The sequence below is a fragment of the Chionomys nivalis genome, chromosome 5 (genome assembly GCF_950005125.1).
Source record: "Chionomys nivalis chromosome 5, mChiNiv1.1, whole genome shotgun sequence".
NCBI lineage: Eukaryota > Metazoa > Chordata > Mammalia > Rodentia > Cricetidae > Chionomys > Chionomys nivalis.
Genome location: NC_080090.1, coordinates 32,131,224 through 32,151,921, shown reverse-complemented (window position 1 = coordinate 32,151,921; position 20,698 = coordinate 32,131,224). Strand labels below are relative to the sequence as shown.

Below are 20,698 nucleotides of genomic sequence, written 5' to 3'. Positions count from 1 at the left end.
TCTGAAGCAAGCCAAGAACTAGGAATAGGTGAAATTAAAACACGCCTAGGTAGGAGGTGGGAATGAGGCCTTTGAAAGCCTGGACCAAGCCAGTGTCAATGAAGAATCTGGAAACACGGCTGTCCCTACAGATTTATTTCTTGTGAATACTGGAGTACATTTTTAATCTCTAGTATAAAATTAGATGAGTTCAAATCTTCACTTGTCCCTGCTGCAAACAAGGAAAGTATCTGCTTGCTTTCCTCTTAGCCAGCTCAGCTGGCCGCACTGAAGGAGGCAAGAAACAGTCTGGGGCAATGAGAGTGACTCTCAGGCTCTCTGTTGGAGAACACAGCCTCATAGAAAGGGACTTAAGTGGCAGGCATTGTAAAAAAAAAAAAATCAATCATGCTTTCCAAGTCCTATGCTGTGTGTATGTGTGTGTTAAATTTTTTAGGAATATATATTATATATAGTTATATATGATATATAGTTATATATTATATAGTAATACATTTTATATATAGTTAAGAATATACATATATGTATGTTATATATAGTTATACAGTTAAGAATATACATATATTTTATGTATGTATGTTCTTATACATATATACATATATGTGTGTATATATGTATATTCTTCACTATAAAAGCATGGAGAGGAGGGAAGTAGACACCACTGTATGGTGTCATACATGCTGCCTCTCACATTTGAGACGACCCCAGCGGAAGTCAAGAGACTATGCAGAGAGAAAGGTGGTTCCACACCCTGCAGGGACCTACACCACCTGGGAAACTGTCCTTCCCACCACCCTGGGAAGTTGCAGGTTCCCCAACACCCCTAAATTACAAAGGCCAGTAGAGATTCCATGTGCTAAATTACATCCTTGGCCCAAGCTTCATTTGTCAGAGTTGATCAGATTACAAATCACTCAGACCTCTTCAGAAATATTTAATCATCCTCTTCGTAAGAAACTCGGGATCCAGTGCACTTCCCTCCTGGTGTCTGATGTTGGCTTCCAAGTGCCTTACTCCCTTAGTCAGAAGCCAGCTTCATTACAATGCATGTAGAATTTCATATTTATTTCAGTGTAGAATATAGAATTTAGAGGCATATATTTTCACTAAAGAACTATGAAAAATACAAAGTAACAAGTTAGACATCATTTTGGTCTATTTCCCGTCTGAGTTTCTTCTCTTCAGGGCTACATATTCACAGAAACAAACATACACAGAATTTCACTGTGCCTGGTCAAGATCACATTGCAGTTTCTTCTTTTAACTTACTGTTTCCTATTGAGCTTGTTCCCAAGTGGCTGAGCATTGACTAACTGTCTGAGCCTCGTGTCTCAACCAGAGATGTTGTTCTTCCTCGTGTGTCAGGAGTTGTCTGAGTCCATTTCGTGTTGTTGTAACTCAGCAGCTGGCCATAGGTAATGCATGAGGAAAATGAGTTTATTTGGTTCATAATTCTGTTCAGTAGAAAGTCCAAGCAGCATGGTGCTGGTGTCTGGTGATATGTCATTACATGGCAGATGACAGCCATGTGAGAGATGAAGCCAGAGACAAGGGATGGCCTAGCTTTTATAAGAACATATTCCTGAGGACTGCGAGACCTGGTTCATGATACCATTATGATATCATTATGACTCTTCCACAAAAAGCAGTCATGACTCATCTCCTTCTTATTAGGTTCCACCTCTCAGAGATTCCACCACTGCACTAGGGACCAAACTTCCAGCACATAAACCTTACAGGAAAAACTTTTTTCAAACCACAGGAAAAGAGCTTTCAAGTCAACATTGAAAATAAACTTAAGGGGTAAGCAAGATAACTCAGTGGATAAAGGGGCTTGCCACCAAGTCTAGTGATCTGAGTTCAATTCCTAGAGCTAGGAGGAAAGAATCAACTCCACAACTGTCCTCTTACACACATACACACAGGCGTGCACACACGTGCGCACACACAGAGTTAAAAGCTAAATAACACTTAAGACTTTGGTATGGGAGCCATCTATCCACATGGTCCCTCTTTGGAAATGACTGAACGTGTCCCCTGTCACTCTGTCTTATCTTCCACCTCCTTGAAGACACTTCTCTGTAGAGAAACCTGCTTGCTCCCTGTCAAGACAAAAGTGCTCTGTGCCTCAGCAAGCTAGACATCCGGGTGCCTTTTAATGCTTTAAAACACCACTTAATTAAATCACATTTCAAGATTTATGAAATGACAAATTGATGCCACTGGTAGTGGAATCCATAAAGTGTCTTTTTTTTTTTAGAATAAAATTAAAGTCATGGTTCTGTCTCAACAGTTTAAAATGAAATTTGGAGTCTCTAAGCTTTTTTCATCATTTTAAAATTGTTTAATGAATAGGTTGGCTGGGGGGGGCGGGGAGTGTTTGCAGGACCACTCTTGAAGGCCTGCTGACTATACCTACTTCCTCTGTTAGTTTTACCCTCCAAACCCATGTCCCATGATCCTGTGAACCTCAGCTTACGAGAACAATCACAGGACCATCTCAGCAGTGTGATAGAGAGATGACCCTAAAGAGACCCTTGTACCCTCTGGGTTGAGATACTTCCTTGGACATACCTCCCAGACAAAGTAATCCTAGGATGTGATACTCAAATCTTCCTCCTTCAGACACTGACTTCCAGCTGGTGCCTTTGCGGGTGATTTAGCCTTACAGGAAAACCATGTCAGGTGATAACAATGCATGCTCGCTCTGGGTGCCAAGTTTCCGAGAAAAACAGACCAGCTAGCCAGATCCGGGTGAAGGGCAGGAAGATGCCAGCAGAGGGGTAGTCTTCCTGACTGATCATTTAAAGGGAAAGGAACGTGAGGCGGTCGTGCAGCCAGGTGCTCTCAGCTTGGCTGTGAGCTAGTGTCCCGAGTCACGGGAAGTGGATAAGGGACCTTCTCCAGGTAACTCACGATCTGGAGCTATGGAGGCTGACAGTGCTGAGCTCATCTAAGAAAATGGACCAAACAGCACAGTAATGCTGCCAAGTGAGCATGGAGAGCACTGGTATAGGAGGCCCTTCTGTCTGTGTGCTGCTTTCATTGGTTAATGAATAAAGAAACTGCCTTGGCCTTTTGATAGGGCAAAACTTAGGTATGCGGGGAAAACTGGACTGAACGCTGGGAGCAAGAAGGCTAATAAGAAGTTAGGGCTAATGGGCCAAGCAGTGATTTAAATAATATGGTTTCTGTGTGATCATTTCGGGTCTAAGCTAGCCGTGTGGCGGGAAGAACAAGTGACCTCCTTCACCTACAGAGCACCACGTTCAGGCTCTGGTACCACCATCCCTCACCTCCCACATCACTGTTGCTTTCCAGGAGACAGGTCTGAGGCTATTAATCGTCTAGACATTTCCAGAAAGGCTACAAATCTGGGTTTCCTGGAGGCAGTCTGAGCCCCCTTTTTCCTTAATGGTTGAAGGGTCTGGGATGGGAGGGGATTGAGAAGCCTGCATTGGTAAATGTGTTTTCCAGCTGATTCTGGTATTCAGCATATGCGTGCAAGCACACAAAGATACACAGATGCACACACACACACACACACACACACACACAGGCACGCACACCAGGGAAACAGTTGCCTCTGTTAATCGCCCTAGGAAAAGCAGGAAAGGAGAGGGGAGGGGATGGTATTGGAAAGGGATCAAGAAGGAGGCGGAGGAAATAGGGCCACATTATCTTGGCAGTGTCCATGTCAAATTGACTCATAAAGTCACAACCTGCCACTAATGACCAGGGTCAGTCATGCCGTTGAGATGTTTCAACAGGCAGCTAACCTTCCAGAACAGAGGCAGAAAGAAGGGGCGTTTTCACGGCAGAGCCTGTCGTGCAGACATGTAAGAGGCCATCAAGCCCCATGATCCTCAGAATGTGTGCCACATGGCCAGCAGTGACTGTGATAGGTGAGCAAGACCTAAAGGCTGAGCAAGTCCCGTCAGTCAAACATAGAGCACGGGAATTCCAGGACGAGGGAGGTAGAGACCAGGGAAAGGCTGTGCCTTATTTTGAGGAACCCTGAGGAATTTAGGGTATCCTGATAATATGTGTGGTGGTTTGAATGAGAATGGCCCCATAGACTCATATGTTTGAATGAGACCAGTTACTGGGACTCTTTGGGAAGGATTAGGAGGTGTGGCCTTGTTGGAAAGGGCGTGTCACTGGGGTGGGCTTCCAGGTTTCAAAAGCCCATGCCATTCTAGTTGATTCTGCCTCTGCCTTTCTCTCTCTCTGCCTTGTGTTCGTGGCTCAGAGATGAGCTCTCAACTACTTCTTCCTGCCTGCTGCCATACTCCCTACCACAAGGGTCAGAGACTCTAAGCCCCTGGAGCCACGATTGCCCAGATTAAATGTTTCCTTTTGTAAGTTGTTTTGGTCATGCTGTTCTGTCATGGCAATAGAAAAGTAACTAAGATGGTATGCATAGGATAAAAGGTAGATCAGTGGTAGGACTTACATGTCATGAAAAACAGTAACCCATCTGAGGCACTGCATGCAGTGCAGTAGCCGGAGCAATGCAGACATCCGGTGGAAAGTGATAGAAAGACCCGGGAGAAAGAAACACAACAATTGGAACTGGTTCTCGGCTTTCTTCATTCATCACATGGCCATATCTTTATTAGGGGCTCAACAAGCTGCTCATCCCCTAACTGGGTACCACACTAGTCTTCACTGAGACCAGATAGAGTTAGAAATGGAACGTATCCCGGAGACGGTCTCAGCCCCACTCCTTCACAATCTCAGCTTCCAGCCACCTTCGGCTGGAATACCCATCTCTCCTGCTTTTTATCCCAAGTAAAAGACTTACAAATATTAACACAGAGATACTGTAGGCAAGTGAGTGATTTTCAGGTCCACCGCCCAGGTCCTGGGGGTTCTTCCTGGTTCGTAGGCTTATGTGGAGGATCAGCAATAGAACCCTGTTTGCTCAGAAGTGCCCTCTTGCATGGTTGTAGGACAAACCCACACTTCCAAGCCGGATTGTCTCTAGACAGGAGTGTCAAGGACTGTACGCACCAAAGGTCTTCCATGGAGACCCTACTTACTGCCCGACTCACCTCCAGCAGGTTCTGCAGGCCATGACCACAGCTGCTGCTCCTGTTCTATTTGGAAACACACTGGCCCTTATCTCTGTCCCAAGAGCAGACAGAGACCCTGCAGACCTGCCTGCATCTCATGAGGCCCCAGTGTTCCTGCCGCTGTTAGCAAGTGCTGGCTGGAAGCCTGGGGACAACCGGTCATGTTCAAAGATTACCAGCCTCCAGAGTTTTCCCAGTCTAGATCTCAGCCTGGGGAGCAGCGACTCTCACCCTACAGGAATATCCCAAGCTCTTCCAAGCTCCTTGGAATCTAGCCACCAGCATCCCTCCTGCTGACAGGATGTCCCCTACATCCGAACCAGAGGGAACCTGGTCATCGTTTAGGGCTTATGACTTGTGATGAACAAAGTATTTCAGGGCTGGGGACATTTCCACATAGCTCTCTCATTCCTCATCCTGTCAAGTGCTTCAGGCAGATTCATTGTACCATACCAGCTCTCCTATGAATCTAGCGTTATGCCAATAAAAATGCCAGCTGGGCTGTTTGACAACAAGACAAGCTAATTACAATGTTTATATTGAAATGTTATCCAGCAACAGTGACCCCCAAGGTGGAGTAGAACTGAAATTTGACCCACCCAGGAATGCTGCCTACGGTACAGCCTTTTCAAGCCACCCGAGAGAATCGTGTTTATTTGAAAAATGGTAGGGAAGTTGGGCAGCAACCAGGAAGAACATTGGTATAAATTCTAGGGATTTCAATGTAACAAATAAAACACGAATCTGAAATTTTTGAAGAAAGCTTTTCTTTTTCAAGAATTTGTATTTATTTGCTTTCTGTGGAGGGGATATTCATACCACAGCACACACGTGGAGGGGGTATGCATGCCACAACATACATGTGGAGGGGATATTCATGCCACAGCACATGTGTGGAGGGGGTATACATGTCACCACACACATGTGGAGGTCAGAGGAAAAGCTAGTGTGTTGGTTCGCTCCTTCCACCATACGAGTTCTAGGGATTGAACTCAGGCCATTGGGCTTGCAAAGCAAACACTTTAATCACTGAACCAAGCACCTCAATGGCCCCATAAGGGAGGCCTTTTGAAGAAAGTATGACTCAATACCCTCAAACATATAGAAAGATAAATGGGTAACTTTGATTCCATAAGAAAGAAAATTTCACAGTTTTTTATTTACAAAGTAGCAACTCACATCAGAAGTTAAAAATACATGTGGAAAGGGGCCTTTTCAACTCATATATTTAATCAATACAAAACTCCGACAAACCAATAAAAATTCTACCATCTAACATGGAAGAAAGGCGAAGAAAATGTAGAGAATGTTCACAGAAAAGGATACATAAATGGTTCTTCATCACAGGAAACGATGTTTTAACCTCATTCATAATAAGATTAGTGCAAATTAAAACTGGGCTATTAAATCAGAGGAGATGGCACTGTCTGAGGCGGGTGTGGAAGAGGCACTTATTCCTGGATAGAAACAGCATGCTCCTGAGATGTCTGCATAACAACTTGGCATTATTTGTCAAAATGATAGGGCATATATCCTTTAATTCAGTATTAGTCCCTTTCAGTGATTTATCCTAACAGCATCCACATATCAATATATATAGGGACAAAGAAACTCTTTAAAACATGGTTGTGATGCTGGAGAGATGACTCAGGGGTTAAGACCGCTTGCTTTTGCAGAGGACCTGGGCCAGATTCCCAGCACCCACAAACATACATAACTCTGGCTCCATTAGATCCAGCACCCTCTTCCAATTTCTAAGAGCAGCAAGCATGTACATGGTACACATACATACATGCAGGCAAACATGCACATAAAATAAAAATAAATCTTTTTAAAAGGCCATGTATCATATAAGTCTATTAGTATGAAAGAATTCAAGCCAGATGAATATACTGGGACAGAATGTAGATTAGTGGTTGTATGGGGCTGACACAGGGCACTGAGAAGGTGATAGCTAAAAATTAAGGGACTTGTTTATTTGTTTTTGGTTTTTCAAGACAGGGTTTTTCTGTGTACCTCTGACTGTTCTGAACTCACTTCTATAGACTAGGCTGGTCTTGAACTCATGGAGATCCACCTGCCTCTGTCTCCCAATGCTGGGATTAAAGGCGTGCACCACCACGCTAAACAAAGGGCTTACTTTTATAACATGAAAATTTCCTATAATTGATTGTGGTGATGCTTATACCAGTCAATGCTAAAATCCACAGAACTGGGCACTTAAAATGGGCTGTTAGCAAAAAAAAAAAAAAAGCAGCTATGGCCTCCCTTAAATTATTTGAAGAACTTAAAAATGAATTTGTTTGTTATACTTTTTTATATGCAGTGGCTTTGCAAAGATGTCAATGTCATAAATATGTTCACAATGGCCTGGTATGTGTGACGTGTGAAAGGATGTGTGCACATGTGTGTATATCCGTGTGTGTGTCATAGATACACAAATTCACACAGGGAAAAGTGCAACTGAGAGAGTAGTCTTTCCTGAGACCCCAAGAGCAACGTGAACAGGGAGAACAAGAAGGACGCTCCCTTTTACTTATTCAAGTCTGTACTGCCCAGCTGCTACCTGCACTATGAGCGCATGCGGTATGGTTTGTAAACAATTAAAAAGTAGTCAAAAGTCAACAGTGAGCTCTTTTGGAGCTGGAGAAATGAATCAGCATTTAAGATGTCCTTAAATGGTCGCTAGCTATCTCTGGTGACTCAGCAGCATTGGGGAAATGAATGGAACACCTCAAGTCCTAGCAGAGAAATACCCAAAGTACATATTATCTCACGCACTTTCTGCAGTCTCAGAGAAGTACAGTGACATCCCCATGGCAGGAACTCTGAAAACGGTCTATAGGGGAACCTCCCTTTTCCCCCTTTCTAAAAATGCTTCCAAAATGTCAGACTGTGTCTTCAGTACAGAACAAAATGCTGGTGCTATTGCAGAGAGAGAAATGGAGAGAAAGAGAGAAAGAGAGAGAGAGAGAGAGAGAGAGAGAGAGAGAGAGAGAGAGAGAGAGAGGTGAAGGTGTATGTGGAGGCTGGAGGTTGACATTGGTTGTCTTTTCTATTGCTCAGCACCTTACTAGTTTTTGAGACAGTGTTTCTCACTGAACTTGGAACTTGCCAATTCAGCCAGACTAGCTGGCCACCAAAGCTGAGTCCTCCGCTGTCTGCCTCCCCACTGCTGGCATTACAGGTGTGTGCACTCGTACTCCGCCACACCTGCTTTTACCCAGGGGCTGGGTGTCCCAACTCAGGTCTGCATTCTTCCAAGGCAAGCACTTTACTATCTGAGCTGTCTCCCTCCCCAGGCCCCTTCTTCTGTCTTAAAGCATTTTCTCCATCTGCTCCAAACCAGTGCTTTGTAAGAGTGGTGCATTGATAGTGCTTTGGAGTTAGATGTGTTTCTGAGCACATCCCTATACAAGCTCCCAGACCATAGCTCGTCCCATGGTTCTGTCCACACCCATCTTCTCCCCTGCAACTCTGAGGTCGCACCTCCACTCTAGCACCCCAATGTCTTCCTCAAGCCCTATTTCCAGAGTCCAAATCCCTCTGGCTGAGCCGATCGGTTTTAAGTCAACTGCAACTGACTTAAGGAAATGGCTGTATGTTGCTTTGTGTCGGAGAAAGCCAGCTTCAATTATGGCTGGCCATGAATGCTTCATAGGTGACAATCAGGCCTCTCTTGCCACTGGTTGGCTATGCTTTCCCAAAACAGTGACAAAATGGCCACCAGCAACTCAGACTGGCTAGGGTTCTCTGCCTGGGAAGCCCTAGTTTTTCCTTCCCAATTAGTTCCAGGAAAAGTCCTGTAACCTAACTCTGATTTGGCCTGATTGGGTCATGTACTCATTTCACATTGGTCTGGTGGCCTGGGTTGGCCATCCCCCCTCCCCCCCTCCCCACACACACACTTCTAGGACAGAGAGGTGGAACATTTGATCCTGTTAGAACCACAGACCTGGTATGGAAAAGGGATGAGTTTCCAAAGGGAAGACTAGAGTGGCCAAAAAGAGCAAAATTCCACGTATCCTCTCTATCTCCACCTGGCTATCCCCAGACACCTATTCCTCATCACTGTCCCCGTGTTGAGTTATCAGTGGCTTACTCTGGAAAGTTGGGGCCGGTCACAGTTACTCCCTTGCCATCTTCCATTTTCCTGAACCGTCACCCAGTTGCCTTTCTTACCGTGTGTTATTCATGTCTCTCTCCATCATTGTAACGAACAGCTAAGAGAATCAATTTAGAAGGAGAGCATGCTTGCTTTGGCCCACGCTCTGGAGTTTCCAGTCCCCTGATCAATCTCCCCCATTGTTCTCAGCCCTGTATGTAGCGAAGCAACACTTCCCAGAAGGTGTGGGCAGCAGATCAAGTCACTCACACCGTGTCTGGGGAGCAAAGCAAAGGAGGAAGGGCTGGGGCCCACTCTCGCCTGTGAGGGTCTGCCTCTCCACTGTGACAGGGAGAACACCCACTGGGCTCCACCTTCCAACAGTGCCTGTCTGGGTTCTGGTACCTTGAACACACGGGCTCTGCAGGGACAGCTAAGATCCAGGCTGCAGTACGCAGAGGTACTATCACCTCTGCTTTGGGTGGTTGGGACGTCTCCCTCTTGAGCTATTTCACTTGCCTCCTGTCTCATAAAGCAGCCCCCAGGGCCTCCGCCTGTAAAGCACTCTCCACATGGCTACCAAGAGTTCCTCTACACTCCTGATCACCCGTTCCTTCCCTAGGGCTGTATTTCCCTTCCTATCCTAATGTTGTTTGGAGGAAACCTGCATTATCATGGATGCTCAGTGACATGAGCAAAGAGCTCATGCTTGGTCAGTTTCTGCCCTACACCTTGACTCTAGAGTGTGACTCAGGGTAGTGGAAAAAGACGTAGGCTCCTCTTGTCTCACACAGCCTGCACGCTCCAGGGTCTCTGAGGAAATATCTGACACAAGGTAGCTGTGTCCCTCTCCAGACAGGACCAAGAGCACATAACAGTCACTGCCATGTCATTTCTTACCCAAGATGAAATCACGCAGGTATCACCTCATCAACTCTCCAAAGTCGTACAGCGAACACCAGAAGGCACGATGGTCCATCTCCAGTGTCAGCTTGACTGGATTTGTCATCACCTAGGAGACACATCTCTGGGCATCACCGTGAGGGAGGTTCCAGGGGTGGCTCACTGGAGAGGGCAGATGCACCCTTGAGGTAGGTGGCACCATCACATGGACTGAGGGGGAAGCTAAAGGTGAGCTGAGCCAGCATTCATCTCCATTGACTTTCTGACGGTAGACACAACGTAACTATGTCACAATCTAGTCCTCATGCCTTTGCTGCCACAATCCACTGTTGCCCTCAAACTAGGAGTCAAAATAGTGTTCCCTTCAGTTACTTATTGTCAGGTGTTTGACCACTGTGACAAAAAATAGAAACTAGTAGTCACACTGACAGGTAACTAGTACAAAAAGCAACCATCCACTACAACTTACCCAAACTGAGCTGGTACCATTCATAGCCCAAGGGTAGTGTAGTATTCTTTCTTAATGGCATGAAGCATGTTTGGGAGTGTCTAAATGTCCCAGGAGAAGTGCATAGTGCACATAGTTACTGACAGTTACTTGGCATATCCTTTTAGGGAGCAGTTGACTCCTTGGGGAAACTGTTTCCCTTGGGTCCTGGTGTTTGGCAGATCCCTGACTGTGAGACATGGAGGCTGGACTCCCAAGGGGCGTCAGCAATAGCACTGGACAGGGGCTGTTTCTCTAAGCAATGCTCCAGCTGTTTGAAGCCTCCCCCTCTCCTCCCCTTGGTCTATGAGACTCCATGCCATCCTGTTGCTGCTACTGACTCATGTCTGGTCAATCAGAGTAGGACATCTCCCAAGACACAGATTTTCTTAGGCCAGCTTGAATTAATTAGATCCTATCACTTGGAACCAAAATAATTTTCCTTCAAACCAGCTCCAAACATAATACAGTGCTATGCAGCCAGCTGCTGAGCAGCTGGAAGGCCAGTGTACCTCTACACAGGAACCAGCAGCTTCCCACAGCTCCTAGCATGCTCCACTCCAGTCCTGGACTTAAATCGCTCACACTCCTGTAGGAAATGGCTATTGATGCTCCTCTAACTTGGGACATCTTCCAATCAGCCCCCCTCCTAGAGGCCCCCATGGAGCTAAGCAGAATTTCTTATTGCTTGGGTAGGCAAGATGGGGATTCTATGCTATAGTCACAACAAGGGTTTTAAAGATTTATTTTTATTTTCTGTGTATCAGTGCTTTGTCTGCATGTATGTACATGCACCATAAGCATGCAGTACCCAGAGATGCCAGAAGAGGGCATCAGAGCATCTGTAACTGGAGTTACAGTCGTCAGCTGCCTTGTGGGTGCTGGGAACAGAACCCGAGTCCTCTGCAGGTGCAACAAATCAAATGCTCCTCACTGGTGCTCCTTCTCTCCAGTCTGCCCTCCCCACTTCCCTGCCACCCCTTGGAGCACCAGAGCTTTCTCCCCCTATTTAACCATAACTTTGTTGCAGCCACTGACCTACCCTAAGGGCAAACATAGTTTACCACAATATCTTGTACATTTCAGTTGGAAGACATGATTTTAAATGCTCCTACCATGAAGAAATGATGACTGTTTGAGGTGGCGAATTTACTAGTTAGCCTGATCTAATCATTACATAATCTATACATATGTATACATACACAGAGACATCATACCATGCCTCACAAGAGTATTTAATAATCACATACTGATTAGGAATAAAGTTTTAAAATAGAAAGCAGAATGTCTTCCTCAAGTTTATGTAACTATTCCACCCCAACCCCAGCTCTCACCTGTCTTACCAGGCAGTCCCACTCTTCCCTCTTCTCCTCGTTTCTCTCGGACTCTGCCACCTCCTCTTTCAGAAGCAAACACTGGTGACTTCTTGGGCAGCCAGCCACCCCCTAGTCTCTATTCCAGACAGACGCAGGCTACTGTTCTGGAGACTTCATACTGTCACCAGCTGTGAGTGAGGAGGAAATACCAAGTTTTTCAAATGTGTTCATGAGCTCCCACTGACTTAGGTGCTAACTGTCCAGATGCTGTTGCTCAATAGATAACAAGCATGTATCTATCCGGGATGCAGTAAGAATGTTTTTTTTTCTTTTTTTTTTTTTATTCTTTTTTAATTAAAATTTCCAACTGCTCCCCGTTTCCCATTTCCCTCCCCTCCTCCCACACATTGCCCCCTCCCCCCACTCCCCTCCCCCATCCCCACTCCTCTTCTCCTCCCCCCAGTCCATTCCCCCTCCCTCTCGATACTGAAGAGCAGTCCAAATTCCCTGCCCTACAGGAAGACCAAGGTCCTCCCACTTCCATCCAGGCCCAGGAAGGTGAGCATCAAAACAGGCTAAGCTCCCACAAAGCCAGTTCATGTATTAGGATCGAAACCTAGTGCCATTGTCCTTGGCTTCTCATCAGCCTTCATTGTCCGCCATGTTCAGAGAGTCCAGTTTCAACCCATGCTTATTCAGTCCCAGTCCAGCTGGCCTTGAAGAGCTCCCAATAGATCAGTTCCACTGTCACAGTGGGTGGGTGCACGCCTCGTGGTCCTGATTTCCTTGCTCATGTTCTCCCTCCTTTTGCTCCTCATTTGGACCTTAAGAGCTCAGACCGTTGCTCCAATTTGGGTCTCTGTCTCTCTCTCTCGATCTATCGCCAGTTGAAAGTTCCTGTGCCATTCTCCTTGGCCTCTCTTCAGCTCTCATTGTCCGCCACATTCCGAGAGTCCGGTTTTATCCCATGTTACGCCACCTTTACCCATTGCTTATTGGTCAACTCCGGACGTGCACTCAAAGAAATGACAACATTCAGAATTCAGTCTTCTGGATACGCTAAATTATGCTGCAAAAGGTATTTCAGAGAATGAAATTTCTCACACCCCACAAGCCCGTTAGAGGCAGAATCTAGCCTCAAACTCAGGTCTGTGTAACCCAGATGGAATCAGAAGAAGGCTGGGGTGAGCATGGTGCTGACGAGTGAGGGTGAGCACAAACGGGGCGCTGAAAGCACTTGGACCCTCTCCATCCCATGTGGAGGTGCGGAGCAGGTTGGGGCAAAGGAACAAGAGTGTGCTGTGGCACTTTCCCTAGAAAAACAATATGTCACCGAGAAACGTTCGGGAAATGAGTACCCTTTCCCGCACACAGTTCAGTTTGTCGCAGTGATGGTTGCTGTCTTCCAAACAGCATGTCTAAAATGTAGACAAGTCCTAGCCCCAGCCAGAATGGATGAGCACCATCTTGTTCAAAACACGCATGTCAGCAAGCTAGATGGTAGTCCCTCAACCCCCTGACGGCACAGGACAATCTGTGCACTCATGAGTCTGGGAAGCATTTCAGTGGTTGCTCATGTAGAAGCATGTATGTCCTATGATGGGGTGGTGAACCAGAAAAAAAAAAAGAGAATCTTGCTACCTGGATTTTTGATCACCCAATATATGCAGCTCCAGGCAGAGATTCAGAATGCCCACTCCTCTCTAGGTGACTGAAAACTATTCAGCCTCAGTTTGCTCACCTATAAAATGGGGCAGTATAATGCAGCCCCTCTTGGGTTCCATTCTTGGCATCACTAATTAATTAATTGAAACTATGAAGTCCTGGCTTTCTTGGAGGAGGGTCATCTCTAAGACACCCCACAAGAAGGCATACTGCAGCATGCTGCTCTGCTCCCACTGCATCACAGCAACAGGTAGAATTTAAGAGAGGAGTCCCCCGACATAAAGTCAGCTCAAAAAAAATGATAAACATTCCAAGACCAGAAACAAGACCAAGTGGAAAATCATAGATGGACCAGAGGCCACAGGGCATGTGAGCGCTAGAGCCAGGGCAAGAAGCTTGGCTTTTCCAGGAACAGGACTGGAAGTATTGGAAGTATCCTGTGTCAGATGAAAGACCAGCACCTATTTCTGTTTACACTCAGGTGCTGAGTGAGTATCCATTAGTCAGGAAATGGAGCCAAAGCAAACTCTACCTAGATGCCTGCACCATCAGTCTCTTTGAGCTTCTGGACCTAAAGAGGAGTCTGGATAAAGAACCCAAACTAAATGCAGCTCTTCGTGGCATCTAGTCTAGGTTTTGCATCACTCCTGCATTGCCATAGGATAGAATCCCTCATCTCCATTGCAGCGATTTCCCCCCCCTTGGGCTACATTCCAAAATCTTCAGAGGTTGTCTGAAATCAGAGACAGTTATGAACCCTGTTTGCAACTCAGTTCTGTGGTCAACTGCTATCAGAAAAATATTACCTGGAAAATTCCAGAAATAAAGACTTTGTTTGTAGCATAATTCTCAGTGGTGTGATAACGTCCCCTGCTTTCTGTTCCATCACGGTGGCCATCTTTGTCTAGGAAATCTGCACTGTGCACACACAGCCTCACAGTCTGCTGTAAAACACCTTGGTGATCAGGCTGGATGAGCGTTCAGAGCATCTGCATCAGGAGACTTCTAGTGCACTTAAAAATGTCTCTAAAGTATGGGGCTACTGAAGCCTGGAAAATCAGATCTTCCACACGAAATGCAAAGGGTTTCCTTTAAGCAACAATGTGTTTAATAAGAACAACAGCAACACCCGGGCTATGGTGGTGGCACACTCCTTTAATCCCAGAACTCAGGAGGCAGAAGCAGGCAGATCTTTGTGAATTTGAGGTCAACCTGATCTAGAGAGCTAGTTCTGGAACAGACAGGGCTACACAGAGAAACCCTATCTCAAAAAGCTAAAAAACTAAACAAACAAACAAACAAACAAACAAAAAACCCCACAACCACCAAATCCTATGTTGGGATTGCTAGTCTACGGCTAGTTACTATTGCTAATTTTCTACTGTGCCTAATCTGGAAGTGAATCTTTAACATGGCTAGGTGTGCATAGGGAAAAATACAATATACTTAGGGTTTGGTAACATCCAAGGTTGCAGGCATCTACTGGAGGTCTTCAAATGCATCCCACAGGAAAGGGGATGTGTGCTGGATAGTTTTATGTCAATTTGACATAAGCTAAAGTCATCTAAGGGAAGGGATCCTCGATAGAGAAAATACCTCCTAGGGACAGACTGCAGGCAAGCCTGTAGGGAATTGTCTTAATTAGTGATTGATGGGGAGTGCCCAGCCCATTGTGGGTTGGGGCAAAGGGCAAAGGGTGAACGGAGGTCTGTGTGATTTCAAGATCAAGGGGAGTCGGCAGGCTTAGGTAGGCTCCTGTGCACAGTGGTGGCACGGAGCACTCACAGGGCAGAGAGGTTCTAGTTGCCTGGTGTTCGGCAGAGGAAGTTTAGAGGAGGTGGCTGGTGTGGTATTATTGTGGGTTGGCATGCAAAAGGCCAGCCTTCTGGTTGTATTTATTTAACTAAAGAGCGGGTAAACACAACAGGGAGTACACATCAAATCTCAAGGATCAGATTCCAAAATTGACAAACATTTCTTAAAACTTGATATGAAAAATAGCAGAGCTGGGCAGTGGTGGTGCTCACCTTTAATCCCAGCCCTCCAGAGGCAGAGGCAGGTGGATCTCTGTGAGTTCCATGCCAGCCTGGTCTACAAGAGCTAGTTCCAGGACAGCCTCCAAAGCTACAGAGAAACCCTGTCTCAAAAAAAAAAAAAAAAAAAAAAAAAAAAAAAAAAAAAAAAAAAAAAAACAGCAAAAAGAAAAAGCAAAAGAAAGAAAAGGAAAAAGATCAGATTTTTAACTATATTTTCTATGCTTTATTTTCTTAAAATAAACATGGCAACACTCAGTAGGGGGTGTGTGTGTATGCGTGTGTGTGTGTGTGATATAGAAGAAAGGGGGGTCTTTAGTTTGAGGAGAGAACAAAGAAGTTGGAGGGCTTTAAATAATGTGAATACAGTGTATTCATGTATGAAATGCTCAGAAATTTAAATAACAAACATTAAAATAAAAAAGGAAAGCAGGAGATGGGGAGTTAATCATGATAAGTGATCCATGGGCTCACTGGTGTCTGTTCCTGTGGCCCTTTTCTGTATACTCAAAATATTTTTTCACCTAAAAATCAGAATGACTCCTAAGTGTTGCAGCAGAATCAAATGCATACCTATTCAGTCAAATGCATGCCTGCTCAAATGCATGCCTATTCAGTCAAATGCATACCTATTCAGTTAGATGCATGTCTATTCAGTCAAATGCATGCCTGCTCAGTCAAATGCATGCCTATTCAGTCAGATGCATACCTATTCAGTCAAATGCATGTCTATTCAGTCAAATGCATGTCTATTCAGTCAGATGCATGTCTATTCAGTCAAATGCATGTCTATTCAGTCAGGTGCATACCTATTCAGTCAAATGCACGTCTATTCAGTCAAATGCACGTCTATTCAGTCAAATGCATGTCTATTCAGTCAAATGCATGTCTATTCAGTCAGATGCATACCTATTCAGTCAGATGCATGTCTATTCAGTCAAATGCATATCTATTCAGTCAAATGCATGTCTATTCAGTCAAATGCATACCGATTCAGTCAGATGCATGCCTATTCAGTCAAATGCATGTCTATTCAGTCAGATGCATACCTATTCAGTCAAATGCATGTCTATTCAGTCAGATGCATGCCTATTCAGTCAGATGCATGCCTATTCAGTCAAATGCATGCCTATTCAGTCAGATGCATGCTATAGACAGTTATGAGCTGCCATGTGAATGCTGGGAATGAACCTGGGTAAAAAAACAAAAAGCTTCCATTTTTCATTTTCTTTTATGGAGAGTGTCACCTGAAGGTGTGGCCAGACTTAGGGTCGGTCTTCCCACCTCAAATGATCCAATCAAGATCAGGTATGCCCAGAAACTTGGGTGTTCGTTGATTTCAATATAGTCAAGCACAAGACCACTTATGTGATGAATTACATTTCCTGATTTAGTTACGTTGAACAACACTGTATGTCTGGAATAAAGCCATAAATATCTTTTTGGTATGTTCTTGAATCAGATTTGAAAATATTCCATTGAGAATCTTTGCATCTATGTCCATATGGGGAGATCAGCCTGTAATTCTCTTTATTTGCCTGAGTAGCGGGGCAATAAGGGCTTCATAAGGAGGATTTGGAAGTGTTAGCATTCCTTTTTACATAATAACCTGAGACATATTGTGGTTTTCTTTAAAAGTTGGGTAGAATATTGTACCAGCTCTCAGATGACCTACATGGAGTAGGATAGGAAGCCCTGAGTGATTGTGTATTATTGGCATGGGCATCGCCATTATCAAAGACATCAAAGGCTCTGACCTAGGGGAATGGCAAAGCCTTCCCCAGATGAGGCTCACAGACATAGTAAAGCCTTTCTCTGGTTCAAGTGCAACTGTCGACAGTGTGTGCAGAAACTGTCAACCACAGCTTCCTCCTCCAGGATGACCCCGGTTGGGAGCAGTGAGACCCCAGATCCTGAATTTCTTGTAATCCCCTGATCTGAGTGCCTACAGCTGTTCTGAGCATGAGACCTTCAGGAGTTCCTGATGGCAGAAAAGTGGTTTCTGGTGGGTTTGGCTGGGGCGTGGCTATCTCTATATAATCTGCCCCTGAACACAATAAAGGGGGCATTCTTGGGGAATTCAAGGATGACCCATGTCACTGTCTGTGTGTGTCTGTGTATTTTTACCTCCAGCCCCTTGCCTGAAGCTCAATAACTGGGTGCCAGCGCACAGAGATCAGACACAGGGGTGCGGGGTGTGGCATTTGGAGGTCCCACCGAGATATCAGGAACTAGGGAATGCTGAGAGGTCGCCCTCAGAAGTTGAGGGTGGGTTGGGGTGTATGTGTTAATCCTGACTTCCTTCACGAGAAAGAGGAGTAAGCAAACAGGGTTGTCCCCGGCTGGAGGGGATGTATGTATTGGGAAAAGATAGAATGTATATAGCTTAAAAAGATAAATGTGTACAGATATATGATATGGTGATTGTGTTGTCTTTTGTGTTCTGGACTGGAGAAAGACATTTGATTCTAGGAACTGCTAAGATAGGTATCTTGACTTTAAAATATGGGCTTAAGAATTTGATGCTTTGAAAAGGAGGTTCTGTTTTTGTCTCCACAGATAATGAAAGCCTAAGGATTTATTTAAATTCTTGTGGTTTGAATTACCGAGACCTCCTGAAATGTTGCAGTGGAGTGTGAGTGCCACTGTTTCCTGGTTGTTTGCATGGAATATCTTTTCTGCCATTTTAGCCTATGGTAGGGTTTATCTTTGATAGTGAGATGTGTTTCTCGAAAGCAGAAAAAAAATTTAAAATCCTGTTTTCTAATCTAATCTACTAGGTACTTATCTTTTGATGAGGAAGCTGATTATTTAATATTCAATTATTATTGGTTCCCATCATTTTGTTTGATTTGTAGCATTTGGGCATTTCTTGGTTCTTGTCTGCTATGGATCATTATTTTGTTCCTCTTGGCTATGCTTATCTTTGTCTTCAGTCTTGGCTATTCCATCCAGCATCTCCCACAGGGCTAACTTGGTAGTCATGAATGAATTCCTTTAGCCAACTTTTACCACGGGAGCTTTCATTTTCACTTACAAGAGTTCTACTGAGTATAGTAGGCTATGTGTCCAGCTGTGATCTTTCAAATCAGAAATACACAGTTCCTCTAAATACTCAGTTGTTTTAAATGAGATTATTTAATATTACCACTCCTCTCCTTGCCCTCTAATGGAGTCACAGTCCTTCTGAAGAGTTTATTTCCCAGTCACCGTTTACTAAATTGGGTAGGAGTCCTTGGTTCATGCAGTTTCCACCCATTTAGTGATCTAGAACTCACCTCTGTACAGGAGGCCCCTCCAGTCTGCTTGCACCCTTCTCTGTATTCTTGTGGCAGAATTATTAGTGTACCCAACAAGCTGACTGTAAGGCTCACACACTTTACACTCACCCATGCAACTTCAGCTTGTTTATCTAAGATATACCCAACCAAACCCCATGGTGAGTGCCCCTGAGTCCCTTCCAGGTAATATCTTATTCCTCTGGGACAACTTCTCCTTCAAACAAGGAGCCTTTCCTGACTCCTGTAACACCCACACTTTGCTCCAGAAAGACTCGTAACTCAGTGGATTAAACTATTGTCGTGGCTGGAAACACACTTCAGGGGCAAAATGACCACTCAACCACACCAGGCTCTAGGCTAAATTCCCAGTACCAAACAGAGACCAAACAAACAAACAAAAATAAAAGAAGAAAAAAGAAAAACTATATATACTATCAATTGATTTGGGAAAGGTCTCAGTCTTTAACTGTATACCTGGTCCTGGCCCATGAGGCTCCATTGGATAGCTCCCAACCCAGTGAGAAAAAGAACCATGGTTGATTTTGATGAATCACCAAACAAAACAAATAGATTTAGATATGAACTTGAGAAATTCATGAGGATGGGAAGGAAGAGCATGCATGGGAATGGCACGGGAGCATGACCTAATGCAAGGCAGGCACATATGAAAGTGCAAACAACATAATAAAATACAGCAATCGCTGCAGGTGTCACTCTGCCTTGGATTCTGTAAGAAAGGAAAGTGACAGGGAGGGAAGGGGAAAAAATAGAGGGAACCACATGTATAAACAGAACCCCAAGTTTGAAGAGGCTGCATGAAGCTGCGACCTTGCACCTGGAGGCCTGGTACCTAGTTCCAAGGAGGCACTCTGGGAAGGGGACACATGAACAGATAATCTGTAGAAAGTAAGGGCCACAGCTCCCAGCATCTTAGCATGTGCAAGTTCAACTAGGGTAACTTTAGAGAAGCCAAAGAGGAGCGGGGAAAACCTGCCTGCAGCTCAAGGGAAAATCTATTGTGTGGACACTGACACACTCTCTACTGCTTTTCTTCCTCCCTATTCTCCTTCCCTCGCCACTGCAGCCACCGCGCCCGACTTTGTGATATGAACGGAGAACAGCGGGTCTTTCCCAAGCACGTCTTTATTCCTCTGCTCTTTGGTTTCCTGCTTTGGTTCACACGTGTGCGCTACATCTCACAGAGTTTCCCCGGGGCGGTTGAGCTTCACCTGTCGTTATTGCTGAAATTGCTACTTCTAAGAGCACAACAGAGAGCATCTCTGAATCTATGGATGGAAACAACAGGGGGAATAGCAACAAGGACAGCCAGGACGAGAGTGACAGTGCACAGCTCCAGGGGCTGGCTAGAGACCAGACCAATACAGCTAGAGAAACCACGGAGAAAGAGAGAGAGAAAGGGGGAGAGAGCGGTCCAGAAAGGTCAGCAGAGTAACAGAGTACATCTATCTCCCTTTTATCTAAGGAATGCTAATTCTTGGTCCTGACCAATTCTGAAATAACACGGAGACCAAAGTTAGCAATGCTAGTCTTTGGTCCCAACTGCTACATAAGTGTGGTTTAGCTACATGAGTGTGGTTCGTCTGGGGCCCCCAAAGTTCCCAGACAACCTCCCTAGGCAACACCTGAACAGGTTTGGCTTCATCCTAAAATGTCTTGCCCTCAAAGGCCTTCAGGTTGAAGGCAGTATCCAGAAACTTCCTCAGCGACACCAAGTGAGCATTCTTGTTTCCAGTGGCTGGTGCAGCTGCTGGGTCCCGGCCAACATACCTGGAGGAGGAGAGACAGCTGAGGGGAGGACCCAGACTAGCT

General features: G+C 45.1%; 1 protein-coding gene across 2 annotated transcripts in view; it reads right to left on the bottom strand.

Moving 5' to 3' along the window:
- Positions 1-18,571: 18,571 nt before the first annotated feature.
- The window catches only part of Ogdhl (oxoglutarate dehydrogenase L), a 28,275-nt gene continuing 26,148 nt past the window's right edge, over positions 18,572-20,698 (bottom strand). For both annotated transcript variants that reach the window (XM_057770502.1, XM_057770501.1), the window contains exon 24: positions 18,572-20,656. In XM_057770502.1, the coding sequence (XP_057626485.1) occupies positions 20,533-20,656 (124 nt within the window). In that variant the 3' untranslated portion in view covers positions 18,572-20,532. The remainder of the gene's footprint in view (positions 20,657-20,698) is intronic.